Here is a 17217-nt window from a genome sequence, read left to right as displayed (position 1 = left end):
TAGTCATGTGCAGATGCCATTTGTGGATGATGCTCTCTCTGCAAGAGTTTAATCAGTGAGAGAAAAATAGGAAAACATTCTGTAACTTGTCACGATTGCTGGCGATCTACACTGTGAAGCTCCGCTGATGGTGAGTTTTTGTCCCTCCAGGTTACTTACGAGGCCCACAAGGAGTACCTGGCGAAGATGTATGAAGAGTATCAGCGGCAAGAGGAGGAGAATATCAAGAAGGGAAAGAAGGGCTCTGTAAGCACCATCTCGGGGCTCTCTGCCCAGGCTCCCGCTGTCAATGGCGGCATCGAGATACGCGAGATTGACGACGGCTCGCAGACGCAAACTCCCGAGAGCGAAGCGGACTATCCCGAGAGCGGCGACTCCCGGAACCTGCTGGCAGAGGGCAAGGGGCCGGGTGGGGTGACGGGTGGCGTGGAGCAGGCCGCCGGTGTTGCCGTGGGCGGGGTGCGTGTGGAAGTGCACGACCTCCTGGTGGACATCAAGGCGGAGAAAGTGGAGGCCACAGAGGTGAAGCTGGATGACCTGGATCTGTCCCCGGAGGCTATGACAGGGAGCGGGTCGGCGGAGAACGGGGCGCTGTCGGGCGTGGACTCGCTCCTGGACAGCGTGTACTGCGCCGCTGTCGGTCAGCTGGCACCCGAGCGAAGGGCGGAGGATGGGGATGACTCCGGACCGCTCATCACCCTGGCCGATGAGAAGGACAGCATCCCGAGCGGCAACGGCTTCTTGTTCGGCCGAGTGTCTGGCAGTTCTGACGGGAAGCTTCTGCCCGACCTCGCTTCAGCTGAGCCCTTAGTCCATACGGGTAGCGCCAGCGATGATTTAAGCCTGCTGGCCCACATGACTACGGCCGATTCAGATGTCATCTCTCCCTCTGCGATAACTCCCGGGCTCTCGGAGGATGGGGAGTTCAAGCTGCAGGCGGCCCTGGCAGATATAAGTGCCATTGCAGAGGCTGAAGGAGCCACTAGGGGATCCGATCGTGTTGAGCTGGGGACGGACGGGGACGCTTCATCCTCCAGGAAGGAAGGTGGAACGGACGCTGCGAGCACGACCTCTGACACTGAGCGGTCCGACGACGGAAAGGATAAGGAGATGAAGAAAATCCAGACGACGACGACGACGCAGGTATGCAGGGAAACTGCGATCAGGTCGTTACCGGACGGGTTTTCGCAGCGAGGATTCGTACGCTTTTCTTAGGGTGTCTCGCACTTTTGACATCTTGACATTTTCAGAATAATTTTTCTGTTAGCAGCTTTGCAAATGTCCTGGAGGAAGGGCTCCGCGCACTCGCCGTCCTTTTTGTTGTCGCTGAGGATTCCGATTGAACCAGCTACTTTCTCGACCGAACAGATGCGGCTTCCGTCTCCCGTATTTGACGCGTAGCTTTGAACGCGGCCCCTCCGGGGTGGCGTTCGGCGCTCCTGGTGCGGACTCCGCGAATTACGGGATGCGCAGCTGTTCTGACTGTTTCGTGAGAGCTGCAAGTAGTACGAGCCCGTTTGTGTCGTGAGGTAGCTAGGAGAGCAGAAAACACGAATACACACCTTCGCTTCGCTTAATGGGGTTAATTCGTTCTGTGAAATCGTCCCATTAGGGGAAGTCCTGTTGCAAGGGGATCACGATACCACTACTTTTAAGGGGGGGACGGCTGGTTCCTGGGCAAAAAAAAAAAAAAAAGAAAACATTACCTGAAATTAAAAATGAACCAAAATAAAATATGTAATGTGTGACAACGGTGAAAATAGTATTAGCAGCATCTTTTATAATATTTGGAATGAACATTATTGACTTCTGTCACTTTTCATTCACATCATTAAAACTGGAACCATGAGCTGGGCAAAAGTGAATAATTTTTTAAGCCACGAGAAAAGCGTAAGATAGTGTAAGGTTGTTCATCTTATAAAAGCGGTTTATGCGATTTAAATTGACATTTATGCAGTTAATATCTAAAAGTTAGTATTGAGTACGAATAACTTAAATCAGCACTTTAGTTGTGAAGAAAGTCGACTGTAAATTGTTTTAGTTGAGGTAAGCTGGCTGTGAATTGATATTTTGGCTCTGAGATTGGTTTTCTGTAATCAGTTTGATGGATAGAAGGTGTCATGTGACAGCAGGTAGGAAATGGATGCAGCAGTTGGTGTTTTAACGGAAGAACGGTGTGTATTTTGCAAAGACGTAGACGGTAAATGCGATACTTGTGAATGTAATATTAGTGGGGAAAGATGCCATTGTATTGATTAGTAAGATGCTGTATGAAAGCATATGTTCATAAGCCGTTGAACATCCCCCCCCCTTGTTAAGGGCCCTGTTATATGCAGAAAGGGTGCAACTGCTCATTCTCCTTCCCTTACACTAAATGTCTAGGTCTCAGCATGGGCTTCGAAGCGGGCCCGCATCTTTTGGGCTGCGTGATGCTTCCGAAGCAGTTTGTGATTCCACGAGCAACAAAGAGCGACTATAAACTGCGATAGCAGATAGCGCTGTGCTGTGGCTCTAGTGTGAGAGCCCATGCTGAGCTGAGAACAAAAACATTATACCACCTGGCAAGAAACCAGTGTGGCACGACTAGGGTATAATGGGTCAGTTACGGCTTTTCTTGAACCGTTGCACATCGCTCGCCACCGGGTCGCAGGCAGAAGGGCCGGGTGACGGTGTGACCGCGAGGTCCAGACCGCTCTGGTCGCCACAGCCGTAACCATCAAATAGAAACTGCCTTAGCGTTTGGATAAAATCGCAGTTGTGACCATGATTTTATGGTATGAATCTCAGCATCTGTCTAGTAGCCTGCATCTGTATTATTCTTATTAATATTATTACTTTTTATTTGGCTCACACCTTTGGCCAAGGTGACTTACAATGACAGATTTGTAAACTAAGCTCCTTTGAAATTAATCCGTTATACATGATGTACTGAAAATAATTGAAAGTAGGACGACTTAGCGAATGTATCCAAGAGTACGGTACCGCTTTGGCAAAGTGGTCAGGACCCCGTTACCGTGACCTCGTTCTGTCGCGGAACCCCCGCAGGCCCTGCACGGACGGACGGCCGGCCACATGGAGCGCGACCTGCGCGTGGATCTGGGCTTCCGAGGGATGCCCATGACGGAGGAGCAGCGGCGGCAGTTCAGCCCGGGCCCGCGGACCACCATGTTCCGCATCCCCGAGTTCAAGTGGTCGCCCATGCACCAGCGGCTGCTCACCGACCTACTGTTTGCCCTCGAGACGGACGTGCACGTGTGGCGGAGGTTGGTGAATCGCTGGGGATCGCCTGCGTGCGTGCTCATCGTTCGGGTTGGGGACTCGACGCCGTACGCTACCGTCTCGTTAGAAATGAGTCATTAACGGTTGCGGATCACAAACGAGAGTTGTTGGCATCACTCGTCAGCCACACCGAAACAGGGTAGTTTACTTTGTTTCGCGCCGGCCCGCGCAGAAGGCGCCGGTCATTTTCGTCACCCTTTCTTTCCCGGAGCTTCGCGGTTCAGGTCAGCCGAGCGTTTTTAACCGCGTGTTTCTCACCTCTGCGCAGCCATTCGACGAAATCCGTCATGGACTTCGTGAACAGCAACGAAAACATCATCTTTGTGCACAACACCATCCACCTCATTTCGCAGATGGTAGACAACATCATCATCGCGTGCGGAGGGATCCTGCCGCTGCTCTCGGCTGCCACGTCCCCTTCTGTAAGTAGAAGCGCGCTGCCACGCGGTGGCTCGCTCTGGTCACTGCATACGTCGCTGTGGATGCAAGCGATCCGAGGGGTCTCGCTAGGTGCTCCGTACCAACAGATGAATGCTCCTTCATGTGCTTGGCTTTGTTCAGCTACTTTTAAACAACTGACCCCTTTTGTGTTAAACGCCTAATTCCTGAATTACGCTCTAAAGCAGTTCACGCTCAGCGATTATATTTGTTTCTGTATTTTGACTCAATCTGCCGTGCCTTTTGGTTTTAATCTTCTTTTGTGCTGTTTTTTTTTTTTCTCTGTTGTTCTGTTGTACTTTTGTCTGTTTTCCTTCCGTCTCTTGCATGTCCAGAGTTCAAAGGTTAGTACGAGCGCTGTAAGTTTCAGTTCCTTCATATTTCCCTAACGTTCGTGTGTTTGTTGACTGGCATGCGGTCTTCTGGGGTACCTCTTAAAGCGACACAATTGCCCGTGCCTCTCCAGATGTAACTTTGCGGTGGGAATTTGAACCTCTCGCACGAAATGCCGCACGAGTGCGCGTGCCCTCCCGTGAACGTCACGAGCGTGACGTGCGCCTACTGTCAGGGCGCGGCGCCTTGACCTCCCTGTGCGGGACTGAGCTCCTGCGTGTGACCGCGATGAGAAACCACGTGCGCCGATACGGGCGGAACCGGCGCCCGTCAGAGGCCATTCCTTGCTGTAGGCCGAGGGGAAGCTCTTCCATCAGCAAGCAACCAGGCGTGTGGTGCAGTTTCATGAGTGCCATCCTCTGTCGGTCTGTCTGTCTCCCTCCCTCCCTCCCTCCCTCCCTCCCTTTCTGTACACACGGAAGAAGGAAGGAAGCTCCTCTTCCCAAAAAGCGGACAAGTGTCGAGAGGGGGGCCCCATGTCTGGAAGCGCAGGCCCAGGGGGTGAGGTGGGTAACAGCTGGGACGGGGGAGCTGTGACTTCCTGTGTCCACGCCCACCGTGAGCACCGTACCGGACCGCCGCGGGAACTCTGCGCGTCCCTACTGCTGCGCTGTGTTTGGGTCGTCTCCCACAGCGTCTTCGTTGTCTGCCTTTGCTTGTCCCTCCCACTGCCCTTCCACTGCTCTGCTCACTGCCTCACTGCACTTTGACTCCTCCCACTGCCTCACTGCACTTTGACTCCTCCCACTGCCTCCCTTCTATCCACCCCCACCCCCCACAGAGCCGCAGCTCAGGCCGAGACCGGACTCACTGGAGGCGCCGTGGAGAGCCGTGTTCCTGTTGTTCACGCCTGTGCACGGTGTCCGAGTGTGCGTTCGGTGTTGTGTGGGGAAACACGGTCTGGCTGCCTCCGTATCAGTCCAGAAGTGGTCGTTTTTATGGGTTCCACTCACTCACTCACTCACTCACCCACTCGCTCGCTCACTCGGTCCGTCGTGGCAAAACCATATCGTTAAGGGCTGACTTGCATCTGGACCGGAGGACGACGCCGAGACCCGGCTGCACCGCGTAGGCATGGCGTCTTCTGTTCGCGCGTCCAGGCCGCCTGCCTCGGACGCCTTCTTCGGGTGACGCGGAGCACCCTTGCGCGGGAGAGCGTAGGGGAAGAGCTACAGTTGCGGTTGCGTGCACTCGCGCTGGGGTTAAGTACGCGGTCAGGTTGTGCTTAGCTGTTGGTGAGCGCACGGTTGAGTTGATCCCTGGCGTGGCTGACGGCCGCCGCCTCTCTGCTCCGACGCAGACGGAGCTGGAGAACATCGAGGCGACGCAGGGCATGTCCCCCGAAACGGCCGTCACGTTCCTGAGCCGCCTGATGGCCATGGTGGATGTGCTGGTGTTCGCCAGCTCCCTTAACTTCAGCGAGATCGAGGCCGAGAAGAACATGTCGTCCGGGGGCCTGATGCGCCAGTGCCTGAGACTGGGTGAGTGCGTCCGCGCCTTGTCCTTTCACCTTCTTGCACCGTGGACAGGCAGTACACCCCAGATATACATGTGAGGATATCCCTGTTAAGGAATAGTTTTAATTAAATTTCTCCTAGCGTCTAAAATGAATTAAAAGTAAAACGTTTTGATCTTCGGCTTTACGGGCGGACTTCTTTTATTTCCCTTTCCTCCAAAAGGAACTTTCCATGTTGAGCTACTTAGTAATTGACATTTATGCAGCGAGTCGGTTTGTGATGCCTTGCTGTCGTACGTGAATCTGTGCGCTGGGTGACCTCTGCGACCCCATCCCTTCCCCTCGCGTGGGTCCAGTATGTTGCGTGGCAGTCCGAAACTGCCTGGAGTGCAGGCAGAGGCAGCGGGACCGCGCTGCCAAGACCCCTCTCTCCAACAACAAGGTCCAGGACAGCCTCAGTGGAACCACAGCCAGCAAGGTGCGCTCGCTACTGCCCCCTACCTCTGACATAATGTACTGCACCCGCACCGCTCCCTGAGCTTCCCTCCCTGCGCTGGTACGAATACGACACGTCCTGCCATTTGCGCATCTCGGCTGTTTTCCTCAACAGCTCTTTAAGAACATTGTAATCAGTTTGTCTGTACCACTTATTTATAACTGATGGCAACATTTAAAGGGATGTGCAAATTTACCGTATAAGATCAACTGCAGTCATATGCATCACAAATTCTTACTGTTTAAGATGTGCTCCGAGTGAACGAGAGATACGAAACACCACTCTTTAAAATGTACTGTTCTTACATTGCGGGTGGAATGAATTACCACTGATTTCAGTTTAACAGTCCACTGAAATGAGTTCAGAATATATGAAACCAGTCCTTATTATTACATCGTATACCTAGTATTTCTGTATATACCATACATAATGTGTTTGACAGGTATGATTTACTGTGCTGTTATGCAGTCACTAGGTTGCTTGATTAAAAGATGGACTTTTGCTCGTAAGCTGCCGTGAGCTGCTGTCCAACTCCAGGATGTTTGAGTTGGTGAATGAAAGTTGCGGTGACAGTCCTTTGGGCCTGTGCTGAACAGAGGAGTGGTTGAAAGCTGCGCTGTTGTACTATTTCCTGCTTTAGACTGCCATAGAGAATGTCCCCAGTAACCTTTCTCCCATCAAGGACCCCGACAGACTTCTGCAGGACGTGGATATCAACCGGCTTCGGGCCGTTGTCTTCCGTGATGTGGTGAGTGGGAGGGATCGGGCGGAGCGGTTACCCCCTAGTATTGATGTGTAGCTCCACCGAGTGCTCTTCGCGTTCATTTTCCATCAGCACCCGAGAGAGTGTTACACCGCTAGAAAATCTGGATCTCCCTTAACGCTCGGAAGACGCGTGGAGCGCGTTGTGGCTACGTGCTTGTGAAAGTGCTCTGCGTTAAATAAAGCTGGTTGTGAAAGGTGATGTGCGCGCTGTGTACCGCTGCCTTGTGCTCTTCCTCCGTCTCCAGGACGACAGCAAGCAGGCCCAGTTCCTGGCCTTGGCCGTGGTGTACTTTATCTCTGTCCTCATGGTGTCCAAGTACCGGGACATCCTTGAGCCCCAGCGGGAGATTGCCAGATCGAGCAGCCTACCGGGGCGCAGCATCCGTCAGGAGATCAACTCGCCCACCAGCACAGGTTGGTGTGTGTGTGTGTGTGTGTGTGTGTGTGTGTGTGTGTGTGTGTGTGTGTGAGATGGATGGATTTAATTTGATAGTTTTGTCAAAGCAAAATTATACATCACATTAATGACTTTTAGTAAAATAACTGCAGATGACAATATTGACTGAGAGGCTGTATGAATCGGACTGGTTCAGGACAGTAAAAGACAATAGGTGATTTAAAACGAGGAATAAGGAGGCAAAGGCTCTGTGGGTGTCGTGGGAGTGGCCACGCTCCTCCTTGCCTCTTTAGCGTGATTTACACACGTGCATCCTGCTAATTGCTGCGACTGCAGTTAAACGCGCAGGCGGGGGGCTCGCGGTGTTGGGCAAACCGTGACGTGGGGCATCCATCACCGCGCGGTGACCAGCTGCTCCGCTTCCCTGGGAGCCGGCCTCTCGCCGGGCGCCTCCGGCAGCCGCGCGTCTCGTATTTGCGCGATGTTTCACTTCTGCTTTCCTTTAACAATTGCTTGGAGAAGTGAAGGGGGGCGGGGGAGTGCTTCCTCTGCCCCGGCCTCGCGTGGTTCCTCGAATGCCATAGTTAGGCCAGCGTTGGCTTTGGGCAGCGCACGGGGAGAATTTGAGATGGGTTAAGTATAGTGGGGTGTGGTGTGGTGATGAGGGAGGTAAGGATTGGTAGAACTGGAATAACGGTGAGGACAACGGGACGGAAACACGGGTCAACAAGAAAGGGGCGGAAGCGGAAAAGAGCGGAAAGCAGAAATGAACTGATTAATCTGAGAACTGAAAGAGATGGACTGAGTGGGGGGGGGTCGTCAAAGAAACGCACTAGCGAGGCCATGCGGAGAGGAGGAACAGGAGTCTGGAGAAGGGCAGGAGGAGAGCACAGAGCAGTGATGTTCTGCGATCAGCGGAAGCCCAGGCCATGTGGATATTTCACGCCTGCCTGTCAGGCCCCATTAGACAGGTGTTCCGCCGCAGGAGAGCGGGATCGCAGGCAGGCCGTGGCTCGGAGAGGGGGTAAAGCACAGAAGCGTTGAGGGGTTTGCAGATGAGCTCAGGCATCTTCCCCTGACCTTGTTAGCAGCAGGTGATGAATGCTAATGGAACTGACCTTGTGTCTGTGCTGCAGCTGGACATCACTGGGGCTGGGAGAACTTGTGGATGCCGGGGGTTAGTATTTCTGGCTGTAACCGACGGAATATGGTCCATTTAACAATCTCCTCCCTGGTTGCCTGGGGATCTGGCAGTGCGGGTGGGGTCATGCTGCCTTCATGAAAGCTCCTGCACTCAGAATTTTAACTGCTGTTTGACTGGTGAAGATAGTGTCCCGCACTGTTTCAGACATCTCACATCTGTCAGAGACATGCTAGGGATGCTGTAGAGCATGACCAGATGGTGAGAGTTTTTTGGCAGAAAGACACACACACACACACACACACACCCATTCTGAACCTCTTGTCCCATACGGGATCGCGGGGAACCGGAGCCTACCCGGCAACTCGGGGCGTAAGGCCGGAGGGGGAGGGGACACACCCAGGACGGGACGCCAGTCCGCCGCAAGGCAACCCATGTGGGACTCGAATCCCGGACCCGCCGGAGAGCCGGACCCGGTCCAACCCACAGCGCCACCGTGCCCCCCCTGGCAGAAAGACATTTATCAAAAAGTTGCATGCTAGTACCTCGATTTTGAGCATATGGCTCCAGAAGTCCTGATGAGGGGACAAGTCACGAGCAGAAGAAGCAGCTCTGGAGGAACGTGTCCGTAACGTAACGTGTGCGTGTTTACAGAGAACCCGTCGGCCCTGCCGGAGGTCGGCAAAGAGAAGGACGCTCCCACGCCAGCAGAGGACTTCCCGCTGGAGGGCTCGCTTCCGCACACGGACTCGGGCATCGGCGAGGAACAGGTTTCCGCCGTCCTGAACGGCTCTGATGCGGAGCAGAGCGTGACACCCGTGGCTGCGTTGGCTGTTGGGGCAGGAGGCCCAGATGCCATGAGCGAGCTGCTGGGAACGCTGTCCTCGGAGGTGCACAAGTCCCGCGAGAGCCTGTCGGAGTCGCCCGCCGCCTCTGCGCCCGCTGCCACCGTGGTTGCGGTTGAAGCGCTCAAATCCGCCTCCTCCATCTCCAGCATCTCCCAGGGAAACAAGGGCATCAACGTGAAGGAGATCCTTAAGAGTCTGGTGGCAGCCCCCGTGGAGGGCCCCGAAGCTGGTCCCGAACCCCTGCCGTACCCGGACCCAGCCGTCAAGAGAGAGGCTCAGGCCACCCTGCCCATGCAGTTCCACTCCTTCGACAGGTAGGCAAGGGTCCGCCGGGCAGCGCTCTCTGGTTTTCCAGGTGCTCAGCTACACCTGAGGCAGGTAGCGCTGCTCTTAAAGGCACAGTCTTGCGGTGCAGTTACCGTACCTGCAGTGACCGCCATGCTCAGCTCTGCTTTTCTCTGGGCTGTTTACCCCCAATGCCAACGGAGTCAAACCGCTTCTGTTTGTACGCACGGGTCATTTGTTGCCGTAACAGTTTGGTCAAAGCTAGACTGGCAGGGACCCACCTTACGAAGGGTCACATCCTGACGTAGACGTACTCTTACCTGAGAGCGCGTCATGAGATCATAGTCATTTACCAGGGGTAGGCTTTCAAAAATGTTCAGAATTACAATGTCTGCTTATTTCATGGCAGTTCAGTTAAGAAAATCCCGTTAATAATGCATGCGTTAGATAATCTATACATCATTCATGAACTCTCAGCCGATGAATAATTGATAGGAATGGTTCATATTTAACCACCGGTCTTAATCTATCACGTTAACAATTCCCCAGACCGGTCAGATATTCCTAAAAATACACTGTTGATCCCAGCTGAAACGGAACGCAAATATTATATATTATCTATTATATTCTGTAACAATTCCGTTCACTAATGCCGGCGGAGCCTTTTCAGAAAATTGCTGTGGAGAAGTCTGTGAACGGGGCGACTTCACCACTAACGTACTGTGAGCTTTTCACGAGTGCGTTCCGGTCGGTGACGAACAGCCGATATGCGAGCGTCGTCAGCGCTGCGTTTGTGTAAAGGAGCTGGGCGGTCACTGGTTTCTGTGCTCGGTACCGGAAGCCGCGGGAAGACGAGGTGCTCGGTACACCCCGTAATCCACAGCAAGCGCGTCGCTGCAGTGACGCGCTATGAAGCCCATCAGAGGTGCAAGCTGAGACCTGCGGTGCCGTTCCTCCTCGCTCGCTTCCTGTTGGGAGGTCTGTTGGGAATGCCTGCCCATCCCCGAGCGCCGTGTGATTGCGAACGCTGTACCCAAAAGTCTAATTATGCCGGCAAGGGCCGAAGACGGACGTGTTCCGGCCCCTTCCGTAACGACCCGATGTCCGGACTATGTACGTTCTCTACTCTGTCGCCCCGATTAATTTGGCCCCGTGGGCCACAGCTAACCTCGTTACGCAGCAAGGGACTCTGTTGAGGGATGTGGGGGAAGCAAAGCACGAGCGTTAATGGAGCACGCACAGCCCCCCCCCCCCCCAATCATGTGATCAACAGAAAGTCTAGACCTGCTCGCTGTACACCCTGAACACAAGCCTGGTCTTGACTGCATTTATACTGCGCTCCGAGGGGGTGGGCAAGGGACTCATCCGGGTGCTTTGCTTGTAGGAAGGGTGACATCGCACACGTTCGCAGAGTGGACGGTCGTGGAGAGTCGACTGCTCTCATCCGTTAACTCGCCCGTTCCCACCGTTGGGGGTACTTTGCTCTGCCGCTACTTTACGGTTAACATTTTCCGTGGCCCCTTCGTAACGACAGGCGATGACTATGACCGGCGCGGCAACGGACATGCCGCGCACCGCCTCCCTCCCGCGGACATTTCGCCCCACCTGCTGCTCGCTCCGAAGTAGAAACCTCTCTGTTGGTTGCGATGACGCAGCTGGGTAACGGACACTCCGGTCTAACCCTAATCCTGCGCCACAGGAGTGTCGTGGTGCCGGTGAAGAAACCGCCACCGGGAAGTCTTGCCGTGAACACCGTGGGCACGCCCACCACCGGTGGCGCCGTAGCCTCCGGAAGCACCCCGAACATCTTTGCGGCGGCCACAGCCACTCCCAAGAGCATGATCAACACAACAGGTGGGTTGTGTGGTGCGCTGGCTCCCGAGATGAACGTTTTCATCTACACATGAGTCGCATCAATCCAAGTGTGAAGTCTGTGCTGCGTTTAGACATTCCGGTGGCGCGGTCCTCTGCACGCAGCAGCTAGATAAGCACCCAAACCGGCCTTAAATGGTCAAGAGATAACGGATATCAGTTGTGTTCATCAGCTGGATTTGTGTAGTTCTTGCGCTGGTGCCTGAAGCAGATGCAGTAATGCTCTCCTTGTGTCAAAAATAGATCGCGAACGCAAGGCCTAACGGTGGGTTCGGGTGCAAAAGTCTATTTCTGAAACACTTTTGCCATGGTTATTCGTCAGTGGTTAATTTGAATAATCGGTGGAAAATTGAATCACCAGTGGAAATGACTTGTCTTTTGAAGGGATGCAGAGAACTATGTAGGCATTTAATGAGTGTTAATGGAAGTCTAGGGGATTTTAGCTCCCTCTGCTCCTCCGATTCAGTGGGGCACCGTGGCGAACGCGTGTAGTGACGCACGCCCACCACTAGATGGCGCCCTTCCTCCTAGTGCACTGTCTCTTGGAGAGCTCAACAGGAAGGACTACACTCCCAGCTCTGGGTGTCCGGGAGACTGTCGGCGACATAGCCTTTTAAATTCCACCAAATGGTGCGTCAGATATCACATGTCATTATTGACTTTGCATGCTGTTACATTTACGTTAATTTATTTAGCAGACGCTTCTCTTCAAAGCGATTTCCAATGGATACTATTTAATGTTATCAGCCGACACACCTTATTCACCAAGGTGACTTATACTACTTACACTGGGTCACTCATTCATACATCAGTGGAACACACTCTGTGTCACTCACACACTGTGGGTGAACCTGAACAGCGTGTCTTTGGAGTGTGGGAGGAAACCAGAGACTCAAATACTTACACTGCTAGATACACTACTTACAATGGGTCACTCATCCATACATCAGTGGAACACACTTTCTCTCTGTCACTCTCACACTACGGGGAACCTGAAATCTTATTGGTTAGTAATAGCGGCTGACATCTGGAACAGCTCGTGGAAACCCGTGAAGGGCACGTTTACAGTGCACTGATATTTTAAGCATTATATTTGCTCATTTTTTGGTGGGTAAACTTGAGAAGAAGCGCGAAGAACTGCGGGGGAGCTCTTTCGCCAGACCAGACCCCTAAGCCCTAATTCAAATTGCATGGCCGCATGGTAGTCTCCCCTGGCTGCAATACCTCCCCTGGCTCCTCGTTGGCTCAAAATTATAAAGGGACCATTTTATGACAACAAGGGCAGATTTATTAAAGTCTGCCCAGGCCTATTTTTAGCCCCCTTGCTAATGAGCAGCTTGATGTAGCAATAAATGAGCGCGGCAGCTTCCTCCGTGTTCTATTTCTAGGTCGCCGTGTGTGTGTGTGTGTGTGTCTGCGCATTCCAGGAAATTCCTGACATGGTTTTCAGAAACCAGCTTCAACGGCAGTCTTGCGTCTTTCTGGTTTCCCTTAATCTGATGACATCCTTGTTCTGTCACCTGTTGGCTGTTGGTAGACATACAGTAAGCAGCGGTTTTGGCCGCCGTGTGACAGACCCCCTCCCCCGCCACGCCTGGACAGTTTGACGCACAAATGCGCTGACCTCTTGACCCCCCCCCCCTCCCCCCCAACCGATTTTGCGCTACCAGGTGCCACGGACTCCGCCTCGTCGTCTTCGTCCTCATCCTCCAGTTTCGTCAACGGTGCCACTAGCAAGAACCTGCCGGCTGTGCAGACGGTGGCACCCATGCCTGAAGACACGGTGGAGAACATGAGGTAGGGAAGCCCTTCCCACGTTTGCCGCGCTCTGTCAGGCACTCCACCCTCTTTTAACACACACAGACACACACACACACACTCACACAGAGCCTCTCATTTCCTGAAACACATCCAGAGCATTTTCATCATTAAATTGTGACACGAATGAGCCAAGCTCATCTCAGTAGCTGCATAAAGCCATACGAGAGGAGGCGTTTGGAGCTACTCTGCGCCTACCAGAGAGGCTGGCTTCGCTTCCAGAGCCACTCCACCGCCTCCCTTTTGGAAAATACTCCCTCGGGTCCTCCGAGGTCACGACTATCCGAACGCTTCTCGTTCTGTCCGCGCCGGCCGCCGGCGGTCGCGTAGCCCTTTCCCACGACACGCAGAAAACACCACAGAAGCCACTAGGAAAATGATCTCAACTGCTCTTTTACCTGCAGCTGCCAAGGAAGAGAAGAATAAAAAAAAAAATGTTCACGAAGAGTGACAATAAGCCTAGTAATGACCTCTCTGTGCTAACTTTATTGCAGTGCCTTTTGTGAGGTGGACCAGTGTCCACTCAGACCGGGGCTGACACCACCAGAGCTCAAATCCTTTAGCTCCCTGGCAGGAATCCAGACAGCCCCCAGAGGTGCAGGACAGTGTCTTAGGCAAGGATGTTTCTATTGGTCACCCACCCCGTCACGAACCGGGCCCGCCCGCCGATTTCCACCGCTGGGTATAATAGTGGACCGAGGCTCTCGGAAAAGACAGGACGAGGGCCGCTAGAGCGACGCCTTCGAGTTTTTTTTTTTCCTCTAACGCTTTGTGTCTTCCTGCTTTGTGGGCTCGGGGATGCGATCCTGCCAGTCTGTACATTCTCGCGGTCATTCTGGAGCATACCGTGTTTGGGTGATGGTCAAGCACACGCTTGTGTGACATTATACCGCGAGTGTGAAACAGAAGCGATGATCCGTCCCTTTCCTGCGCATTAACAGCTACGTAACCAAGGGCTGTGTCCATACGCCATACCTAGTAACGTGTCAACGGATGCAGGGGACGCGCCGTGGCGCACGGCGGCCCCATCTCCATCTCGCAAGGTTCGCTGATGAACTGTCGGTTTTCGATGTCGGTGAAGCGAACTGGGATTGAGGTCTCCGTCGTCTCGAAGAGCCGGTCTCTTTAAGACGCCCCCAGTCGGATGGAGATGGGTTTGATTGTCATTAAGGTGCCGTGTCAGTTGCATCCTTTGACCTCCACGTTATGTAGAACAAGTATTAACCCAGAGCTGCGGTAGCAAGGCCATTAACCCGATGACGTGATCGGAAATGTTCTTACCTTCCCCATTTCATCCCCTAACCTTATATATGCTCATCAGTGAGGGGGGGGTATCGACAGACATGACATCGCTGACCCCTGTGTCCCCCAGTCCGCATCACCGGTCACGTACTAGGACGTTTAGAGGAACCTGTGTGATTCTGCTCGTTTCGTCACCCGAGTGCTGACTGCGGTCCTCTCCGCCTTTCTCTCCTCCCGTCTCCTCTGCCGCTCGCTTCGTGTCTGCCGTTCTCCCTGCGCACTCCCTCTCGATCTTTCCCGCGATGCAGCATCACCACAAAGCTGGAGCGAGCCCTGGAGAAAGTAGCCCCGCTGCTGAGGGAGATCTTTGTGGATTTCGCTCCCTTCCTGTCCCGCACCCTGCTAGGTAGCCATGGACAGGAGCTGCTCATAGAAGGTACAGGTGCTGTACGCTGCTCCTTTTCTCTCTTACCTGGTGTCGCTGTCTCTTGTCTTATGTCTGTCTTTTTGTCTCATTCTGTACGGTCCAATAAAGTTGGCTTGTTCGGCTGGTCTGTTTGTGTGTGTAGAGTCTACGGAAGAGTCAGCGGAAAAGCTAAGCTTTTACAGGACCCCCCCAGGGATTGAAGTGCCACCGGCGGTCTAGTTGAGATCCCTCGTTTCGTTGGCGCGGACTTCACGCACCAACTTAATTTCTCTCATTCGCTCCATCATCTACCTCCGGTCGCCGGTAGTTCCATTCTTGGTTTCGCCCGCGGGCCGTTAACCTGCTCACGGAGCTCGTCTTCTCTCCCGTTCGCCGGGCGGTTCGAACATGCTGACGCAGGAAGTCCTACGGGAGAAATATATGGTACCGTTCAAAAGTCTGAGGACACGTGGCGGGAACTAGTTGCTTCTTTTTCTAGTAAACATTCGGTTAACGCGTTTGACGATGAAACCGGCTGACGCGTCTTCCCGCTTCTTCCGCAGCGGTTCCCAGAGATGCGAGACACTTGTTAGTCGCTCGCTTTCCTTTTGCTCTCCTGTCGCGTTTCTGTGCCGTGAGGGTGTCGCTCGGGTCGCCCGCGCGCGCTTACGCTTTTGGCCGTTACTGGTACGCTTCATGCTGGCGCGATGCGCTTTAGTCTTGTAGCGTTTGTTGCTCCGCTCATTTGTATCATGATAGTTTTACTCAAAACAGACCGACAAGCTTAGAAGGTATACAGTAATACCTCGCCCTACGTCGGTTCGTGTTGCGTCGATTTCGACTTTACGTCGGTCAGCAGAAAATATTAAAAATTGTTAAAAACTTAAAAATCACCTAAACAAAGTGTGAAGTCAAATAAAATAAACTTTAAAATATATAAAATAATATATTGCGCGCACACACACACACACACACACACACACACACACACACACACACACACACACACACACACACACACACACACACACACACGCTGTCTGAACCGCTTGTCCCATACGGGGTCGTGGGGAACCGGAGCCTACCCGGCAACTCAGGGCATAAGGCCGGAGGGGGAGGGGACACCCAGGACAAGACGCCAGTCCGTCGCAACTAGGCACCCCAAGCGGGACTCGAACCCCAGACCCACCGGAGAGCAGGACCCGGTCCAACCCACTGTGCCACTGCACCCCCATAAAATAATATATTGTAATCTATAAAATCAATTAAAAGCTGAAAAATAAAAAAATTGTCTTATTTACCTGCCGTTCGGCGCCGATAACGTCAAGTTCTGCCCCGTGGCGTCGTTGTTTGCCGCCAGTCGATTCGAACTTGTGTTTGTGATATTCACAGTGTCTCGTTTGCATTGCATTTGTGACTTTAATATTTGCCCCCATGGGTACGAAGAAAGTTCATAGCGCTAGTGGTAAGCGTCATGCTATATCATCGGAAGATAAAGTGGCTATGATAAAACGTCATGAAATTTGTTTAGCATTAATTGAAGTGTATACACTTAAGGGGGATGCTTATTAGGGGTTTATAGGGAGTCTAGATTTTTTAGGGGTCATTTCGTTTTCTGTCGTTTTTCGACTTAATTTGCGCCATTTGGAACCAATTAACGACGCAGGGCGAGGTATTGCTGTATATACTAAATTGGATTCCAGCTTTGGGACTATAAATCCTGCGTGTCATATTTACATCCCCTTTTATTGCTCTTTGTGAGGAATATATAATAAGAACATTGGTCGGTTGAAGCATCAGGCCTACACTGATTTCGATACACCGCAAGTGACCTGCTGTCAGAACAGGTTCAACCCAGTCGTCTATACAAATGCTGACAAGAGGGGTGGAGGTGAATACGGTATGTTCTTCCACTGGGCCACACTCCATCATCCACCACTTGTTCACAACTGGTTACCACTTGTAAAATAATCGTTAAAATTATGATGGTAATCGTTATCCTTATCTCCTAACCCCCTCCCCAGAATCATCCCACTTGCATCAATAGCTAAAATATGTAGTCTGAGACAAAAAGGCATTCATTTATCAATAATTGCTTCCCATCCATCACTGCGGGATCATGACCCTCCGTCCCAGTCCACATTCTCCCAGATGCCTGGTCAGTATGGCGAATGCCCAGCGAATGCCTTGGGGCCGTGCGTAGAGCGTATGTTGAACGGGCCAGAGCCAGAACCCTCTGGGCCCGACAATGATGCTTTCTCCTGCGAAGATATTCTGCCTGTTGAGTTATTTACTCTGTTGGGTTCAACGCATGCATTTAGTTTTTTTTAAAAAAACACCAGCACGAATCCTGAGGGCCCCAGCGTACATAGGCTTGTTGC

General features: G+C 52.8%; 1 protein-coding gene across 12 annotated transcripts in view; it reads left to right on the top strand.

Moving 5' to 3' along the window:
• Positions 1-17217, top strand: part of nbeaa (neurobeachin a) — a 184897-nt gene that overhangs the window by 90275 nt on the left and 77405 nt on the right. For 2 of the 12 annotated variants that reach the window (XM_029251388.1, XM_029251385.1), the window contains exons 22-34: positions 151-1143; positions 3046-3263; positions 3548-3701; positions 4053-4061; positions 5411-5591; positions 5923-6044; positions 6703-6810; positions 7073-7241; positions 9020-9527; positions 11198-11352; positions 13041-13167; positions 13683-13802; positions 14739-14872. In XM_029251388.1, coding sequence (XP_029107221.1) covers positions 151-1143; positions 3046-3263; positions 3548-3701; positions 4053-4061; positions 5411-5591; positions 5923-6044; positions 6703-6810; positions 7073-7241; positions 9020-9527; positions 11198-11352; positions 13041-13167; positions 13683-13802; positions 14739-14872 — 2998 coding nt within the window. Of the gene's footprint in view, positions 1-150; positions 1144-3045; positions 3264-3547; positions 3702-4052; positions 4062-4427; positions 4617-5410; positions 5592-5922; positions 6045-6702; positions 6811-7072; positions 7242-9019; positions 9528-11197; positions 11353-13040; positions 13168-13682; positions 13803-14738; positions 14873-17217 lie in introns of those variants that run through there. The other 10 variants (XM_029251393.1, XM_029251391.1, XM_029251392.1 and 7 more) reach the window with 7 other exon arrangements.

Source organism: Scleropages formosus, chromosome 4, assembly GCF_900964775.1.
Source record: "Scleropages formosus chromosome 4, fSclFor1.1, whole genome shotgun sequence".
NCBI classification, from domain to species: domain Eukaryota; kingdom Metazoa; phylum Chordata; class Actinopteri; order Osteoglossiformes; family Osteoglossidae; genus Scleropages; species Scleropages formosus.
This window is presented reverse-complemented; position numbering and strand designations above follow the sequence as displayed.